This window comes from Bubalus kerabau, chromosome X (assembly GCF_029407905.1).
Source record: "Bubalus kerabau isolate K-KA32 ecotype Philippines breed swamp buffalo chromosome X, PCC_UOA_SB_1v2, whole genome shotgun sequence".
Taxonomy (NCBI): Eukaryota; Metazoa; Chordata; class Mammalia; order Artiodactyla; family Bovidae; genus Bubalus; species Bubalus kerabau.
The window spans coordinates 131,777,545-131,795,853 of record NC_073647.1 but is presented as its reverse complement, the minus strand read 5'-3'; the positions used below and the strand labels follow the sequence as shown (position 1 = coordinate 131,795,853).

The 18,309-nt window shown below is 44.4% G+C and overlaps 1 protein-coding gene across 6 annotated transcripts in view; it reads left to right on the top strand.

Moving 5' to 3' along the window:
- Nucleotides 1-18,054, top strand: part of LOC129638731 (melanoma-associated antigen B1-like) — a 32,377-nt gene extending 14,323 nt beyond the window's left edge. For 4 of the 6 annotated variants that reach the window (XM_055563370.1, XM_055563369.1, XM_055563367.1 and 1 more), the window contains 2 exons: nt 6,318-6,577; nt 15,495-18,054. In XM_055563370.1, the coding sequence (XP_055419345.1) occupies nt 6,555-6,577; nt 15,495-17,538 (2,067 nt within the window). In that variant the 5' untranslated portion in view covers nt 6,318-6,554 and the 3' untranslated portion in view covers nt 17,539-18,054. Of the gene's footprint in view, nt 1-6,317; nt 6,578-7,462; nt 9,168-15,494 lie in introns of those variants that run through there. The other 2 variants (XR_008707990.1, XM_055563368.1) reach the window with 2 other exon arrangements.
- Nucleotides 18,055-18,309: the final 255 nt, after the last annotated feature.

Below are 18,309 nucleotides of genomic sequence, written 5' to 3'. Positions count from 1 at the left end.
TAAGATAAGCGATTACTTGATTCTGTAAATGAAGGAAACCTAGGCCCTAACTCCACATCTTATTCAGTAAGCTGGTTCAAGATAACATGGCATTACAATATGTTATTTCCTTTACAACATGAAAACACTAAACAGTGCAATATGTGGGATCAAGAAATAGAGGGAATGTAAGATGGATGGTATTTTGTTTCCTCATTTTTCCTAATTGTGTTTTACAAAATTATAAGTGACCATGTATGCTTCGTTAATTCAAAAATGTAAAATTAAATTCTAAGAAATTCATCCTCATGCTCACAGGCTCATTTATTCCCTAAACAGTAATTGAGCCTCTGCTCATAGAAGACTCCATGCTAGTACTTGGAGAGCTGAGAAAAAGATCTAGCCACTCACCATAAAATTATAGAGTCGAAAAGCAGCTGTCATGTAAAGGAAATGGTGACATGACAGCAGCCAAATGTGAATTCCCTGATGCAAAGTAGTGATGGGCCTTGGGAAAGTATAAGTCTATCCGTGGGAAGTAATTATAAGTTTTGTGCATGGCAGGCTGGATGAGGCTGTGGCAATCGTGACCAGGGACCAGGTTCTCCATGGTGGGCCGCATAGTTTAAAGACAAAGCCTGGGATGGGAAACTGCCTTTAACAGTCACAGGCACACTTCACTCTGTTGCACGTTGCTTTATTGTATTTCACAGGTACTGCTTTTCTTTTCTTTGTTCTTTTTCTTTACCAAATTAAAAGTTTGTGTCAGTCAACCTTGCTTCCAGCAAGTCTTTCGGCTCCATGTTTCCAACACCGTTTGCTCACTTCATGTCTGTGTGTCACGTTTTGATACCTCTTGCAGTGTTCACACCCTCAGCAGCAAAAATGATGGACTCAGTGAAGGCTCAGATAATGGTTAACATCTTTTTTCTTTTAGCAAAGAGGTGTTTCTATTTAAGACATCTATATTGTTCTGAGGCACAATGCTATTGCCCACTTAATAACCTATAGTATAGTATAAACATAAATTTTATGAAAGCACTGGAAACCAAAAAATTTGTATGACTCAATTGTGATATGGACTTTCCTTTGGGGGTGGAGACCCAAACCTGCAGCATTTTCTGAGTCTGCCTGGGATTGTGAGTAAATCAGAGAGAAATCATGTGAAGCTGGCATGGAATGTGTCCTGTGCACTCATTCAAGTACAGGGAAACCCTGTGCAGATTAGATGGTTTATTCATGTTGTCTTCTGTCTGTGGAGTTTCCCAGAAATCAGGGTGGCACTCCCCTGAGGTGGGATGATAATTTGAAGTCGCTGGACTGGCGTACTCTGCCCTCAGGGTGGGGGTGCCAGAGCCCACGCCACTAAAAAAAATAATAATAATTGAAATCAAGTTATCTTGACTGTAATTTGGCAAGCAATTGGGAAGGAATAGACACTTTTGGGTGGTTAAATGAATGAAAGTGGGAGTGGTTTATGAAAAAGGTCAAGTCAGAGATAGGTAAGATTGGGGCCTTTGAAACATTTTGGAGCTTTCTGTTACATCGGCTGAGGATGTCTACCACATGGTGACCTTCAGTGGCATACTCTTAACTGGGATATGCTAGGTTTCCTTGCTAACCAGTATTTTTCTGATTTATTTATTGATGAGTTTGGAGAAAAGTCTACTCCTGTGAAATGACCACCACAGTTTATGCCATAAACATATCCATTACCTCCAAAATTTCCCTCTCATCCTTTTTTAAGTTTATTTTTTATTGGAGTTTAGTTGCTTTACAATATTGTGTTGTTTCTGCCATACATCAACATGAATTGGCCATAGGTATACATATGTCCCCTCCCCCTTGAACATCCCCCCACCTCCCACTCCTCCCCACCCATCTAGATTATCACAGAGCACCATTTTGAGCTCCCTGCATCACACAGCAAATCCCCATTGGCTGTTGATGTTCCATATGGTAATGTGTATGTTTCAGTATTACTCTCGGTTTGTCCCTCCCTCTCGTCCACCCCTGCGTCACCAAGTCTGTCCTCTACGTCTGCATCTCCATCCTGCCCTGCAAATACATTCATCAATGCTGTCTCCTAGATTCCATGTATATGTGTCAGGATACGATGTTTATATTTCTCTTTCTGACTTTCTTCACTCTGTATAATAGGCCCTAGGTTCACCCACTACATTGGAACTCACTCAAATATGGTCTTTTTATGGCTGAGTAGTACTTCATTTTATACAGAAACCAGAATTCTTTATCCATTCAGCGATGGACATCTAGGTTGTCTGTGGCCTATCTGTTATAAATAGTGCTGCAATGAACATTGGAGTACATGTGCCTTATTCAGTTATGGTTTCCAAAGGGTTTATGCCCAGTAGTGGGATGGTTGGGTCATGTGGTAGTTTTAGTCCGAATTTTTAAGGAAACTTTATACTGTTCTCCATAGAGGCTGTATCAATTTACATTCCCACCAACAATGCAAGAGAGTTCCCTTTTCTCCACACCCTCTCCAGCATTTATTGTTTATAGACTTTTTGATGATGGCCATTTTGACAGATGCCTTCTCACCATTTATGTTTTATGTCTGGGATAAGAACACTTGCCATAAGATTTGACCTCAGAGAGAGTGTACAATATGGTATTTTTAGCTATAAGCTCTATATTATATAGTATAATTAAACTTTGTAACTTTTGATTAATACTGAAAATTGGAATACTGCCTGCTGTATCAGTGAATAAACACTGTCAGTTATCGACAGTTGCAGCCACCACGGATGGTGAACCCTGAGGGAACACAGGATGTAAAAATACAGGAAACGGGCCCCAGATATGTGAAGTTCATATCAAAGGAATGATTTCAGTGAGCCCCGATTCTTGCATCTTTCCATATATGGAAAAGGGCTAAATTCCTTAACCAGGGTTATCTGGTTTTCCTTCATTTATCATAATCTTTTGATATTCAGACTACCTGCCCTTTGTTGCAAAACTTCTATGTAACCTGGCTCCTCCCCTCCCTTCTTTGGAGCAGTTCTCTCAGGGTTACTCGAGACGCTGCCTCCTGGGATGAAGTCCTAAATGTTTGTACCAAAGAGAACATACCTGTCAGCTTTTAGGTTGTGAATGTTTTTTTTTTTTCTTTTAATTTATTTATATTAATTGGAGGCTATTTACAATATTGTAGTGGCTTTTGCCATACATTGACATGAATCAGCCATGGGTGTACATTGTTCCCTTTCCTGACCCCCCTCCCACCTCCCTCCCCATCCCATCTCTCAGGGTCATCCCAGTGCACCAGCCCTGAACACCCTGTCTCATGTATAGACTGTGAATGTTTTTTAAGTCTACAGTTCCTTCTCATTCACCCTCCCATAGACCATGGTAACCACCACTCTGCTCTCTGTTTTTTTGACTTTGACCATTTTAGATTCTTCATCTAAATGGCATGCAGTATTTGTCCTTCTGTGTCTGGCTTATTTCACTGTAGCAGAAGGTCCTCTAGGTTTATGCACGCTGTCATAACTGGAGAGGTTAGCTTCTTTTTAAGGCTGAATGGTATTCCATTATATGTATATTTTGCATCTTCTTTATCCATTCATCTGTCACTGGACACCTAGGCTGCTTCCCTTTCTTGGCCATTGTGAGTAGTGCTGCAATGAACATGGGAGTGCAGAGCTCTCTTCGAGGTCCTGATTTCAGTTCCTTTGGATAGTAGTGGAATGTGGAAAGTATTATGTGTTATTTTTGATTTTTTGAGGAACTGCTACACTGGTTTCCCTGTAAATTGGCTGTACCAATTTATATTCCTACCAGCAGTGTTGAATATGTATAGTTTACTAAGAAACTTGCAAACTGTCTTCCAAAGTGGCTCTACCATTTTGCATCACCACCACCAAGGAATGAGAGTTCTTGTTGATTCACATCCTTACCAGCATTTGGTGTTGTCAGTCCTTTGAATGCTGGCCATTCTGAAAGGGATGTCGTGGTATTTGCTTGTTTTTTTAATTTGCAGTTCCCTAATGGTATATGATGTGGAGCATCTTTCCATATGCTTGTTTTCCATCTCTGTATCTTCCTGGGCAAGGTATCTATTCCTATCTTTTGTCCATTTTTTAATTAGATGTTTTCTTCTTATTAATATTAAGAATTCCTTGTATATATTAGATTAGAGCCTTCATCAGATATGTCTTTTGCAAATATTTTCTCCTAGACTATGGCTCATCTTCTTGTTCTCTTGATGTATTTTTATAGAGCAGAAGTTTGAAGGGAATAAAATCTAGGTTATCAATTATTTCTTTCATGGATCCCCATCACTTTTTCTGTGATGATATTTTGTTGATTGGTTTGCTATGTGGCACATGGGATCTTAAATCGCCAACCAGGGTTTGAACTCACAGCCCTTGCACTGCAGGCACAGTGTTTGTAAAATTTTAGCTTTTTTATTTTGTGTTGGGGTATAGCAAATTAACAATATTGTGACAGTTTTCAGGTGAACAGTGAAGGGACTCAGCCATACATATACAGGTATCCACTCTCCCCCAAACCTCCATCAATACTGCCACATAATACTAAGCAGAGTTCCCTGTGTTACAAGGTACATTCTTGTTGCTTATCCATTTTAAATATAGCAGTGTGTACATGTCCATCAGAAATCCCCTAACTATCCCTGTCCCACATCCTTCCCCAGCGGCAACCATAAATTTGTTCTCTGAGACTGTAAGTCTTTCTATTTTGTAGTTCAATTCATTTGTATCATCTCTTCTTAAATTATACATCTAAGATATGTCATATAATATTTCTCCTTCTCTGTCTGAGTCACTTCAATCAGTAATGATCTCTAGGTCCATCATGTTGCAGATTGGCGGTTGTCACAGGAGAGGGTTGGAGGATGGATGAAATGGGTGTAAGTGTCCAAATGGCATAAACATTCACAACTTTCACTTACAAAATAAAGAAGCCCTAGTGTTCTTGCCTGGAGAATCCCAGGGATGAGGGAGCCTGGTGGGCTGCCGTCTATGGGGTCGCACAGAGTCGGACACGACTGAAGCGACATAGCAGCAGCAGCAGCAGCAGGGATATAATGTACAGCATTGTGACTGTAGTTAATCGTTGCTGTTGCTAGTGGCCAAGTGGTTTCCTACTCTCTGCAACCCCATGGATTGTAGCTTGCCAGCCTCCTCTGTCTTTGGAATTTTCCATGCAAGAATACTGGATTGGGTTGCCGTGTCGTCCTCCAGGGCATCTTCCCCACCCAGGAATTGAACCCGCATCTCCTGCTCAACAGGCAGATTCTTTACCACTGAGCCACCAGGGAAGCGCATAGTTCATAATACTGTATTGTATATGTGAAAGTTCCTGAGAGAATATTTACTGAAATTGTATTTTATTTTTTAACTTTACAATATTGTATTGGTTTTGCCATATATCAAAATGAATCCGCCACAGGTATACATGTGTTCCCCATCCTGAACCCTCCTCCCTCCTCCCTCCCCATACCATCCCTCTGGGTCGTCCCAATAACCCTGTATACGAGACAGCAAAAGAGACACTGATGTATAGAACAGTCTTTTGGACTCTGTGGGAGAGGGAGAGGGTGGGGTGATTTGGGAGAATATATATATATATATTTAAAGTGAGGTATAGTTGTTGTGGGCTTCCCTGGTAGCTCAGATGGCAAAGAATCTGCCTGCAATGTAGGAGACCTGGGTTTGATCACTTAGTCAGGAAGATCCCCTGGAGAAGGGAATGGTTTCCCACTCCAGTGGGTAATTCTTACTTGGAGAATTCCATCGATAGAGGAGCCTGGCAGGCTACCGTCCTTAGGGTCAAAAAGAGTTGAACAAGACTGAGCAACTAACACTTTCACTTCATTTTCATAGTTGATGTACAATATTTTATGTTTCAAGGACACAACAAAGTGATTCACAATTTGTAAATGTTATGTTCCATTTATAGTTGTTATAGAATATTGGCTATATCCCCCTTGTTTTGCAATATATCCTTGTAGCTTATCTATTTTATACATATGAGTTTGCACCTCTTAATCTTCTATGCCTGCCCTTACCCTCCCCTTGCTACTCTCCCCTGGTAACTACTACTAGCTTGTTCGCTGTGAGTCTGCTTCATCTCCCTAGTCTGTTTTATTTTTTAATTCTCCATATAAATGGAATTATACAGCATTTGTCTTCCTCTATCTCACATATTTCAGTTAACATAATGCCTTCCAATCAATCCATGTTCTTGAAAATGGCAAAAGTTCATTCTTTTTTCTGACTGAGTAATATGCCATTGTGTGTGTGTGGATCTTTTCAAATTAGTGGGTTTTTTTTTTTTTTCATTTTTAGCAGTAATTTAAAGTAAGTTGAGCGCCGAAGAATTGATGCTTTTGAACTGTGCTGTTGGAGAAGACTCTTGAGAGTCCCTTGGACTACAAGGAGATCCAACCAGTCCATTCTAAAGGAGATCAGTCCTGGGTGTTCTTTGGAAGGAATGATGCTAAAGCTGAAACTCCAGTACCTTGGCCACCTCATGTGAAGAGTTGTCTCATTGGAAAAGACTGTGACAGAGGATGAGATGGCTGGATGGCATCACTGACTCGATGGATGTAAGTCTGAGTGAACTTCGGGAGTTAGTGATGGACAGGGAGGCCTGGCATGCTGCAATTCATGGGGTCGCAAAGAGTGGACTGAACAACTGAACTGAACTGAAAGTTAATTCAAGCTTCAATGCAGGTTATTCTGACTTAAGGTAGCATCACATGGCATACTTCTGAGTACATTCCTGAAAAATTCTTTTGTAATTATTTCTGTTTTATAGATCTATGCAACCTCTGGCACTGGGTAGGCTATCATCTGGGTTCAGATCACATAGCAGTGAACAAATGGATACCAGAACTTTAGAAATCATGAAAGCAAGAGACCACAGTGATCTTAGAGTAGCGAACCGAGTGTTGCCATTAGTGTTCATGTCTGGATGATAAATTCTGTTGCAAATGCAACCTTAGGTAGTATGAACGGGTAGTCTTTAGGAAAATGAATTGTCACAGAGAATAAACTGCCTTGATATGGGTTGCCGTTCTTTTTTGTAATTGTGATTTGCCAATGAAGTGTATCATCCCCAACTGGACCTGCAGAATCTTGTGCTGGAGGGTCACTGGCCACATCACTAAGTTCCTTATTAATCCATTTCAGTGCCACAGTCTGTGCTTTTTGTCTGACTCCTCACTGTCTCAGTGTGTGCTCAAAGGTCTGGCCAAAACTCCTGATTATCTGGTGGCTGGGAAGGACTATCTCTTCTTCTCACACTGGCTGTGCCAGTCACAGGTGCCTTCTTAATAAACAGGGAGGTTGGCCTGGGGTGGAGTCACTGGCAGAGAGTAGATGAGACTGGAGGGGAAGGGGGGACGAGCAGTGGAAACCCTTAGACTCAGACAAGCATCGAGTACGTGATGGAGACCATCCAAATTAGTGGGTTCTTTTTTTTTTTTCAGATACACAACCAGGAGTGGGAATGCTGGGTCATGTGTTAGTTCTGCTTTTAGATTTTGAGGACTCTCCTTACTGTTATCCATGGTGGCTGCACCAATTGATATTCCCACCAACAGTGCATAGATCATGTCTGCATGCTCACCAGCATTTGTTACTTCTGTTCCTTTTGGATCATAGCCCTTGTGATAGGTATAAGATAATACCTCATTGTGGTTTAAATTTGCATTCATATGATGATTAATGGTGTTGAACATCATTTCATTTGCCTCTCAGCTATTTGTATGTCTTCTTTGGAAAAATGTGTATTTAAGTCTTCCTCCCATCTTTTTCTTGATTTTTTTAAACTGTTATATCAACTGTTTATATATTTTGGATATTAACCCCTTATTGCTTACATCATTGGCAAATATTTTATCCTATATAATAGGTTGGCTTTTCATTTTGTTGATGGTTTCCTTTGCTGTGCAAAAGCTTTTAACTGTAATTACAACACATTTATTTACTTTTGCTTTTATTTCCCTAGCTTTCAGAGACAGATCCAAAAAAATATTGTTATGATTTGTGTCAAAGAGTGTTCTGCTCATATTATCTTCTAAGAGTTTTATGGTTTCCACTCTTATAGCTAGGTCTTTAATCCCTTTTCAGTTTACTTCTGTATATAGTGTTAGAGAATATACTGATCTCATTCTTTGAGAGCTACATATCGAAGAATGAGATTAGAGCGTAAATACAATTCGGTAATGTCAGAAAATTAAATGTGCTTTTACATTTGAGCCAGTAATTCAGTGTTTTCAGAAATTAATTCTGAGGAGACATCCACAACCATATGAAAATACATAAATGTCCAGGCACATGTTAATTGAGGGAACATGATATATCCACAGAGTGGAGTACTACGAAGCTATAAAAAGGAATGAGTACAATTTTGTAAACTAATATGGAGTGCTTCCATGATAGATAGAGATATATAAACGAATGTGGGAGTTTGGGGCTAATGTCGATGATACCAAGTCCAGTGCCTTCCCATTCTAGTATGAGGAGGCTTTGAGAGCTGAAGAAGAGAGAGCCAGAGCCAGAGCTGCAGCCAGGGCTCCTATGGTGCCAGGGCCAGTGCACTTTCTGGAGCATGTCCAAATTTCCTCCCACCCCTAGTGAAGTCTGAGCAGATACTTCACATTGCTTTTCAAGAAAGCAGGCAATCTTCCCACAAGAGGAGGGCCATGGTGGGGCTCATGGAAATTCAGCATATAACATATTTATTTGTGTTCCTATACAATATGCACAAATTGGAGGTTTTTCTTGTTTCTGTTTTTAAGTATTGTTCCTTTTAATTAAACGTGTTTAGCTTCAGAGTCCAAGTATACTAATGGCACGGCTTTGACATGTACTGCAGATTATCCAGTTGAAAACTAAGGATTTTTGTATTACATAGCACAGACTGAAATCCTTGAATCATTTCTTGTCATTCGGAACAAGATAACATGATATTGCAATATGGATTTTTTTGTGAATATGGAAATTTTTCCACAGTGAAGTCTGTGTGATTATCAGATACAGAAAAAAATTTTAAGAAGTATTCACTTCTTCGTTTGTTTTATTTGCTTTAGTCTTTCTTTGTAAAATTGAAGTTTATTTACCTGGATTGGCTTCGCTTATTTAAGAATGTGGGAGAAGTGAAATCCCAGTAAATTGCTTTCTTGCACACTTGCACTGTAATTGTTCAAATATCAATTTAGCATCTGCTCTTTGGAAGGCTTCTGGGTGGTTTTGGGGATGCTAAGAAAAATAAACTCAACCCCTTCTTATAGAATTCTAGAGTCTAAGAGCAGCATTCATATAAAGTAGCTGGTGAACTGAGATCTAGGGGCCTAATAAAAATGAGGTGTAAGGAGGTGAGGGGATTGAGGGCTTCCTCATGAGGAGTCTAGTGTAAATACACTGAGGCAAGGCACTTGGAGACTTTAGGACAATAAAAGTCTGGCAGTGGAAGGTAGTTTTAAGTTAGGCTACAGGGCGAGCCCACCAGGGAGGCTGTGGAAACACTGAATAGGGGTCAGACCCTCAGATGGCGGGTCAAAGTTCAGAGACTTAAGCCTGGAATGGAAAACTACCCTGAACAATTGCTTTGGAATTATGGGGCTTCCCAGGTGGCTCAGTGGTAAAGAACCCGCCCACCAATGCAGGAGACATGGGTTCAATCCCTGGGTCAGGAAGCTGCCCCTGGAGGAGGAAATGGCTACCCAATGCAGTATTTTTGCCTGGAGAATCCCATGGACAGAGCAATCTGTTCAGTCCATGGGGTAGAAAAGTGTCAGACACGACCGAGTGACTAAACAGGAACAGGAGTAGACCAAAGAGAAATCCCCCCTGGGGTGGGGATGGAATGTGCCCTGTGCTCCTGCCCCAGTGCCCGTGAACACAGTGCACAACCTAGATGTTTCATGCACATGATCTCCAAGGAGGTTCTGTGAAATAAAAGTAGTAGTAGAATGAAACCGAAAACTCAGAAGCTAGTGGGCTGACACTGTTTGCTGTGAGTCGTGTAAACAGAGCTCATTTTATTGAAAGGGCATTCCATTCAGCGTTTTTGGCTATGTTGATAATTCCACCAAAGTCTGTGAGGTGAGTCTATTTTAGTTGATGGTGAAATTGATGAAGATGGGGGCTTATTTTATTTGGTTACTTATTTATTTGGCTATGCTTGGTCTTATCTTTGGCACACAGGATCCTTCATCTTCCTTGCAGCCTGAGAGTTCTTTAGTTGCAGCATGAGGAATGTTTCAGTTGTGGCATATAGGATCTTTAGTTGTGGCATGTGAACTGTTAGTTGTGGCGAAGCTGTGGCATGTGGGACCTAGTTCCCTTATCAGCAGTGGAACCCAGGCCTCCTGCATTGGGAGTGCAGAGTTCTAACCCCTGGACCACTAAGGAAATCTCTAGGAGTTGTTCAGATGAAAGAGCAGCCGGGAAGGAAGACAGAATTAGTCTCAGAATCAAATTTAGATTCTTCAAATTCCATTCAGTTAAAAACGTACCCCCATACTCAAAATACGATCTTGTAGTGGAAATGAAAGATTCTTTCTAAACAGCATTTTGGACTGATTTGGTGTTCCATGTGCGAGAATGCCACAGATTCTCTGACATCTCCTGGATTTAAAAGATTCCTCAGGGTCGGTGGTATCCTCCAGGATAAAAATATTCATAATCTTAGTAAAAACAGATATTGTGTAAAGTCTCAGTGTGGTCCAGGCACTGTGCCAGGTGCTTTAGCTACATGCCACTAGCCCTACAACAGCCACTTCACCTGAGGCTCCCCCAGTTTGTGATGGACCCAAGTCCACACAACTGATATGAGACAGAGCTGGGACTAGAGCGCTGGTCTGAATTTAACCACAGCATGTACCCTTCCACTTGTCCCGGCCTGAGGTGCTCATGAGTCAGTAAATTCACTGTCTTCTAGCAGTCCAACATGTATCTTGAGTGACAGAAAGAAGGACTCTGTGATGAAAACACTGGGATGGAATGCATAGCCAAGACAATACAAACACCATAATAATTAAGAGGTGTGAATAAAGGAGAGAAGGGGGTAATGCTCAGTTAGCATATGATCACCTGCATGTGCAAATTCAAACACGCTCAAGTGATCGAGGGCTTACAAGATTATCTGGTGCTATCCTTCTATGTAGAAAGTAATTTTATATGTTTTAATTAAAAATAGTTATTTCTATTTATTTTTTGACTGCTCTTGGTCTTAGTTGTGATATTTGGAATCTTTGTTGCCACATGCAGGCTCTTTAGTTGCGGAATGTGAGATTTTAGTTGTGGCACGAGAACTCTTAGTTGTTGGATGTGAGATTTTTAGTTGTGGCAAGTGGGATCAAGTTACCTGACTAGGGATCAAACCTAGGACCCCTGCATTGGGAGTGCATAACCACTGGACCAACAGGGAGGTGCCAAGAGTAAATATTTTAGAACTACCCTAAATCTGGTGACTCAGATGGTACAGAATGCGCCTGCAATGCAGGAGACCCGAGTTCGATCTCTGGGTTGGGCACAATCCCTGGTGGAGGGCATGTAACACACTTCAGTATTCTTGCCTGGAGAATCTGCGTGGACAGAGGCGCCTGGCAAGCTACAGTACATGGGGTCACAAAGAGTGGGACATGACTGAGCGATTAAATCTGGCTGAAGAGCAGGAATATATCACCGCTATCTCTTTGACATCGTGACATCTGTCCTGAGTTCCTTAATTTCTGCTGCATTTTCCTCATCTTACATCACTTTTGGGACTGAGACCCGTTTACTCCAAGATTTGCTAGAGGGTAACTGCTCACTATTTGTAGGAATATGCATTCCCCAGGAAGCCTTTAATCGAGGGACAGAAGCTGATATGGGAACCTCCATGAAGGAGGACTGAGGGACAATCACCCCTGAATATAGTGGTCACCCAAAGACTAAGAAGAGGAATCTTAGCTCAGTAGAAGGAGCAGTCCCAGGCTGTGGTAGATGTAGAGAGGATGCTAAGCAAAAGGAATCGGAAGGACTCAAGTTGCATTCCCACAGTCTATTCTCAGAGGCCCTGATGGACTAGGATCACATGAGGATCATCCTGACTTCCAACTTGGAATTCTCAGGAGACTAGGACCTTGATGTAAGACAAGAAGCTTCATAAAACAGAGAGTGGAGTTACAGGATTCATCACGTGTCAATGTGAGGACCTGAAAGTGGACTCACAGTAGCACATACTGTAAAAGGAGGCCCTGGAAAATCACTGATACTGTGGTCCCCAGGAAGCTCTGGGCACAGATGTCAGGTTGATTTCAGCCTAGAAAGTCTTAGCGAGGTGAGACCTCTGTCTAATACAATCAGCTGCAGTTTCGCAGAGGGAGGGACCTGAATCCAAGGAGGACTTCACATGAGATGCTGAGTGTTAGCGGGGACCCCTGCAGAGGGAGCCGAACAGAATTCTGTAAATTCTTAGCCCTGAGAAGCCCACAGGAGCTACTTCTGAGTGGTCTGCTCATTCAACCTGTGTGATCTTAGGGAGGGCAGAGTCTCCTTTAGCCAGATCAGAAGCCAGATCTGCAGATGGGGGTGTCTTGACCATAACCGGACTTAAGGTGAGGACCATCAGTGCTAGTGAGAGGATCTCTCCCCCAACGAAGGAGGCTCACAGAGTGGCAACCCACCTGACAAGCAGAGATGCTCAGAGCAGAGCTCGCCTCACACCACTAGGGAGTTGGGAAGGCGAGGGCTCTGTTTGGGAGCTGCAAGACTCGGGTTCATAGGAGGGGGCATCCTGGGCTCCGATACCAGACAAGTAGGACCCAAGGACGAATGAATATTGAGCTACCGGGGTTCCCATAGCACGCTGCCCCTGCCGTCATCCCTGGGAGACCCCACGTAGGACGTTATGCAGCTCCCCACCACTTCCACTTTGAAAGCCAGCGGATCGACCGGTAGCTGCGGCGACCATATGGTGGAGACTTAGTGTTCAGGACTCGTCCGGAACCAAGGTGAGGCCGTGAATGTAGCTCATGGGTCTTTCCCAACCCTCCCAGTAATAAAAGTGACCCATCCACATCCCACCCCTGTGATATGGCTCTTATGAGTCCCTCAGAGCTATCGGCTGAAGATGGTCTAGAGTGTCTCAGGCTAAGGCGTTGGTCTGTGGAGGTAGGCCCGGATTCTACCCCCGGAGGAGGTCTAGGTCCTAGATGAGGGACCTGAGGGCTGATGAGCAGACTTCGACACCGCCCAGGGGACCACACTGAGCGGTCCCCCCTGTACTGGGCTGTAGGAGGCCCCGGGTAGAGCTGGCCAACTGTGGTGCCCACTGGTGTCCACTGGAGGTGGTTTGGGGGAAGTGAGAGCCTTGCTGTAATGGAATAAACTCAGCTCCACAAAGGGACCTAGTCCGCAACAATATTAATGGCTCTGACGCTGAGTGAGGATGGGGCTCCTCCCATAAGAAATGGAGACACATAAGGCGCCAGTCCTATTTTGAGGACTGGGAGAATCGGGCGTTTTGACATGACACTTCCTGGGACATCTCAGGGAAGTGAGAGACCAGGTCAGTGGGGGCAGCCTCAGGTTGACAAGGGAGGGTTTCAGGTGTCCTGGTGGATGGTGAGAACCTTGGGGGCTGTGGATGTTCGACACCACGTCATTCAGACTACATCTCCCTGTCGTCATCCCTGGGAGACCTCAAGGATACATGTCGGTCCCCACTGTGGGCTAATGGGGACATAAGGGTCTTGGTCTGAATGGAGTGGTCAGCAGAGGAAGAAACGTTAGACCCTGTCATGAGTCAAATGTAGAGCTTGGTTGCTTCTGTGTCATGGCTATTGTAAATAGTGCTGCAGTGAACATGAGTACAAGTGTCTTTTTCCGTTACCATTTCCTCAGGATATATGACCACTAGTGGGATTGTTGGCTCATGTGGTAGTTTTATTCCTAGTTTTTGTAAGCAGAGTGAATTAAGTCAGAAAGAGGAAAGCCAATATCATATATTAATGCATATATATGGAATCCAGGAAGATGGTACTGATGAACCTATTTGCAGGGCAGCCGGGAGATGCTGACATAGAGAACACACTTGTGTACCCAGTGGGGGAAGGAGAGGGAGGGGCAGATTGAGAGAGTAACATTGAAAACGTACACATTATCATATGGAAAATAGATAACCAGTAGGAAGTAGTTTTATGACCAGGGAGTTCAAAGCCAGTACTCTGTGATAACTTAAGAGGGGTGTGACGTGGGAGGGAGTTTCAAGATGGAGGAGACCTAAGATATACCTATGGCCGATTCATATTGATGTGTGGCAGAAACTGGTACACTATTATAAATTAATATTGTAAAAAAAATAATTTTATTTTCAAAAAGACATATAGGAGAAACCAGAAGCAAAAAAATATTTTAGACCTTGAATTGGGATCTTGTGTGGATCCACAGGGACATCAACCTGCCTGCACCAGATTTTGTTCTCAGGAGACCGTGTTTGGTAAAATAAGGTCATCTTCACTTCCTGCTTTTGGGACACGGAGTGATTGGCTTTTACTATCAAGCAGCCATCACTTCAGGAAAAAGTTGAGCTTCTCTACAGGGAGCCCAATTGAGGAACCTGAGTGAGGACTCATTGCATCCATCCCAACCCTCAGATTTCAGCCCAGGAAATCTCAGGGAAGGGCTGTGAGGCTGAGCACCTTCTTTTCTGTTTTATACGAAGTCTACGGGAGGGGAAATGTCTTGTCTGAAGGTGAAGACACCAGTCCGCAAATGGATGATGGTGCCCAACGTTTTAAGGAGCCAAGGTAAGGACCTTGAATGATGATCCCAGTGAACTCAAGATAGAAAAGACCTAATTACCTCTCAGCACTGTTTATCTATCTCCTGGCAGGGAGGTGGACTGAGGCATCCCCTCACTTGCCTCTGGATCATGGGGAGGTCTAAATTGTCTACATCAGAGTAGCAGAGGGAAGGGTGCCAAGGCTCTGCCAGCACTTGACATGATAATACTGAAGTAGAACTTAGAAAACCCCACTGCTGGCACCTGCTGTCACCTGAGTAGATCCAAAGCAGGGCTGAGAGGATGCAGAGGAAAAGTAAGGCCTCTGTTCTTCCTCTGTGGGATTCTGTGGGAACGTGGGAGGGAGTTTCAAGATGGAGGAGACATAAGATATACCTATGGCTGATACATACTGATGTGTGGCAGAAACTGGTACACTATTATAAATTAATATTGTAATATTGCAAAAAATAATTTTATTTCAAAAAGACATATAGGAGAAACCAGAAGCAAAAAAATATTTTAGACCTTGAATTGGGATCTTGTGAGGGTCCACAGGGACATCAACCTGCCTGCACCAGATTTTGTTCTGAGGAGACCATGTTTGGTCTGAGCAGGAAAACAGGAGCCTTATGGGTTCCTAGAGCAGTGTCCTCAAGGACACCTGCAGAGGCAGCCTTTGATTAAGCCAAGGTGGAGTGTCCCTGTTTTAAGGTGCTCATGTCATCTCATTCTCCATCCTCTAGGTGCCCCAATCTCCTGTGTATTGGCCCAGACTCCTGCCTGCGGTCTCAGACCACAGCCATCATGCCTCGTGGGCAGAAGAGTAAGCACCGTGCTTGTGAGAAACGTTGCCAGGCCCAAACTGAGACCCAGGGTCTTCATGATCAGGCTACCACATCTGGGGGAGAAGAGACCACCTCCTCCTCCCCTCCTGATTCAGAGAGCGCTCCGTCAAGCTCGTCTGCTGCTGGCACCTCCAAGGGGCCTCAGGGAGCCCAAGGCAGCACCAGTGCTGCTGCAGGTGCTATACGCAAAAGATCTGGTGTCGGTGGCGCAGCACGCTCAAGATCTGGTGTCGGTGGCGCAGCACGCTCAAGATCTGGTGTCGGTGGCGCAGCACACTCAAGATCTGGTGTCGGTGGCGCAGCACGCTCAAGATATGGTGTAGGTAGTGCAGCACGCTCAAGATCTGGTGTAGGTGCTGAGGGCCAAGTTCAGGAAGGTGAAAATTCCTCCCAGGCTTCAGCTGCTGCTGCGAGCTCTCACACAGATCTTCTGACCTGGAAGGCAGAGCTATTGGTGCAGTACATGCTGTATAAGTATAAGATGAGGGAGCTCATTAAGAGGTCCGAAATGCTGCAGGAAATCAAGAGAAGGTACAAGGAACAATTCCCTGAGATCCTTAGCAGGGCCTCCGAGTGCATAGAAATGTTGTTTGGCCTGGTGCTGAAGGAAGTCAGGCCCAACAGTCATTGCTATACCCTGGTGAGCAACCTAGATCTCAGCGACAGTGAGTCTATGAGAGGTGACTTGGGGCTGCCAAAGAATGGTCTTCTGATGCCTCTGCTGGGTGTCATCTACCTGAATGGCAACCACGCCCCTGAGGAGAAGATCTGGAAGTTCCTGAATATGCTGGGCATCTATGATGGAAGAAGTCACTTCATCTTTGGAGAGCCCAGGAAGCTCATCACAGAAGATCTGGTGCGGGAAGGGTACCTGGAGTACCGGCAGGTGCCCGGCAGCGATCCCCCTCGCTATGAGTTCCTGTGCGGTCCTAAAGCGCTCACAGAAACCAGCAAGACGAAAGTCCTTCAGTTTTTGGCCAAGGTCAAGGATTTGGTCCATCCTGCCTTGCAGCCGCAATATGAAGAGGCTTGGAGAGAGGAAGTAGAGAGCACCGGAGCCAGAGGTGCAGCCAGGGCTGGCACTTCTGCCTCAACCAGGCCTGGCACTGCTGCCTCAGCCGCTGCTGGCAGTTCTGCCTCAACCAGGCCTGGCACTGCTGCCTCAGCCACTGCTGGCCGTTCTGCTTCGGCCAGGCCTGGCACTGCTGCCTCAGCCAGCTCTGGCCTTTCTTCTTCGTCCAGGCCTGGCACTTCTGCCTCAGCCGCTGCTGGCAGTTCTGCCTCAACCAGGCCTGGCACTGCTGCCTCAGCCGCTGCTGGCCGTTCTGCTTCGGCCAGGCCTGGCACTGCTGCCTCAGCCAGCTCTGGCCTTTCTTCTTCGGCCAGGCCTGGCACTTCTGTCTCAGCCGCTTCTGGCACTTCTGCCTCAACCAGGCCTGGCACTGCTGCCTCAGCTGCTGCTGGCCCTTCTGCTTCGGCCAGGCCTGGCACTGCTGCCTCAGCCAGCTCTGGCCTTTCTTCTTCGTCCAGGCCTGGCACTTCTGCCTCAGCCGCTGCTGGCAGTTCTGCCTCAACCAGGCCTGGCATTGCTGCCTCAGCCGCTGCTGGCCGTTCTGCTTCGGCCAGGCCTGGCACTGCTGCCTCAGCCAGCTCTGGCCTTTCTTCTTCGTCCAGGCCTGGCACTTCCGCCTCAGCCGCTGCTGGCAGTTCTGCCTCAACCAGGCTGACACTGCTGCCTCAGCCACTGCTGGCACTTCTGCCTCAGCCAGCCCTGGCCCTTCTGCTTCAGCCAGGCCTGGCACTACTGCCTCAGCCAGCGCTGGCACTTCTGCCTCAACCAGGCCTGGCACTGCTGCCTCAGCCAGCGCTGGCCCTTCTGCTTCAGCCACTGCACACCCCAGGGCCGAGTCCAGCCGCTCATCTCGCCCCTAGTGTGATCTGAAGCCCGTTGTTCACTTTGTGGCTAGAGAAGCCGGTCAACCTGTGTTCCTGATATGCATCAATAACTTGTTGACTTTATTTCCCCCAATTTTCAGTTGTTAAAATTTTTCAACAGAAAGGTCATTTAGAGTCATGATATAAGTATATGAATAACATGGGTCACATACACTTTGCTGTTTGTGAAATTTAGGAGTAAGAATTTTGTTTTCTCCAATAAATATTGGAAATCCTCACATCACTTTTGTGATCCAGGATGAGAATAACATCACTTTAGGATGAGAGTGTCCTTAGAAATGTGAAAGACACCACACTAATAGAGGCTCAGAACATTGATACATTGTTAGGGAGAGAGCTGAAATTTCTTCAGATTTTGGCTGGCTTTACTCTCTGCTTAGTCTCCTTTTTTGTAAATATAAAAGACACATACTTGCCTCTGCTTATGGTTTATGGTTTTCAAGAATGTTTGAGTTGAACTTAAATAATAAAAATAAAAATAAATAAAAAATAAAAAAAAGAATGAGAATATAAATTATAGCAAATGATTTATTCATGGCTCTTCTTTTACACAAACATTGAGAATCTGCTCTTAAGAAGTCTTCATGCTTGTACTGGTGATGTTTAGTCAGAAAAAGTTTAGCTCCTGTCCACTCATTACAGTTTCTCAGAGATGATGTCATTCTATGGAAGAGGCTGAGATACTCTGTACTTCAGGAAGAACAAGAAAGAAGCAGGGTAAAGAGGGGTTGGAGAGAACATATTACTTTGGTTTCAT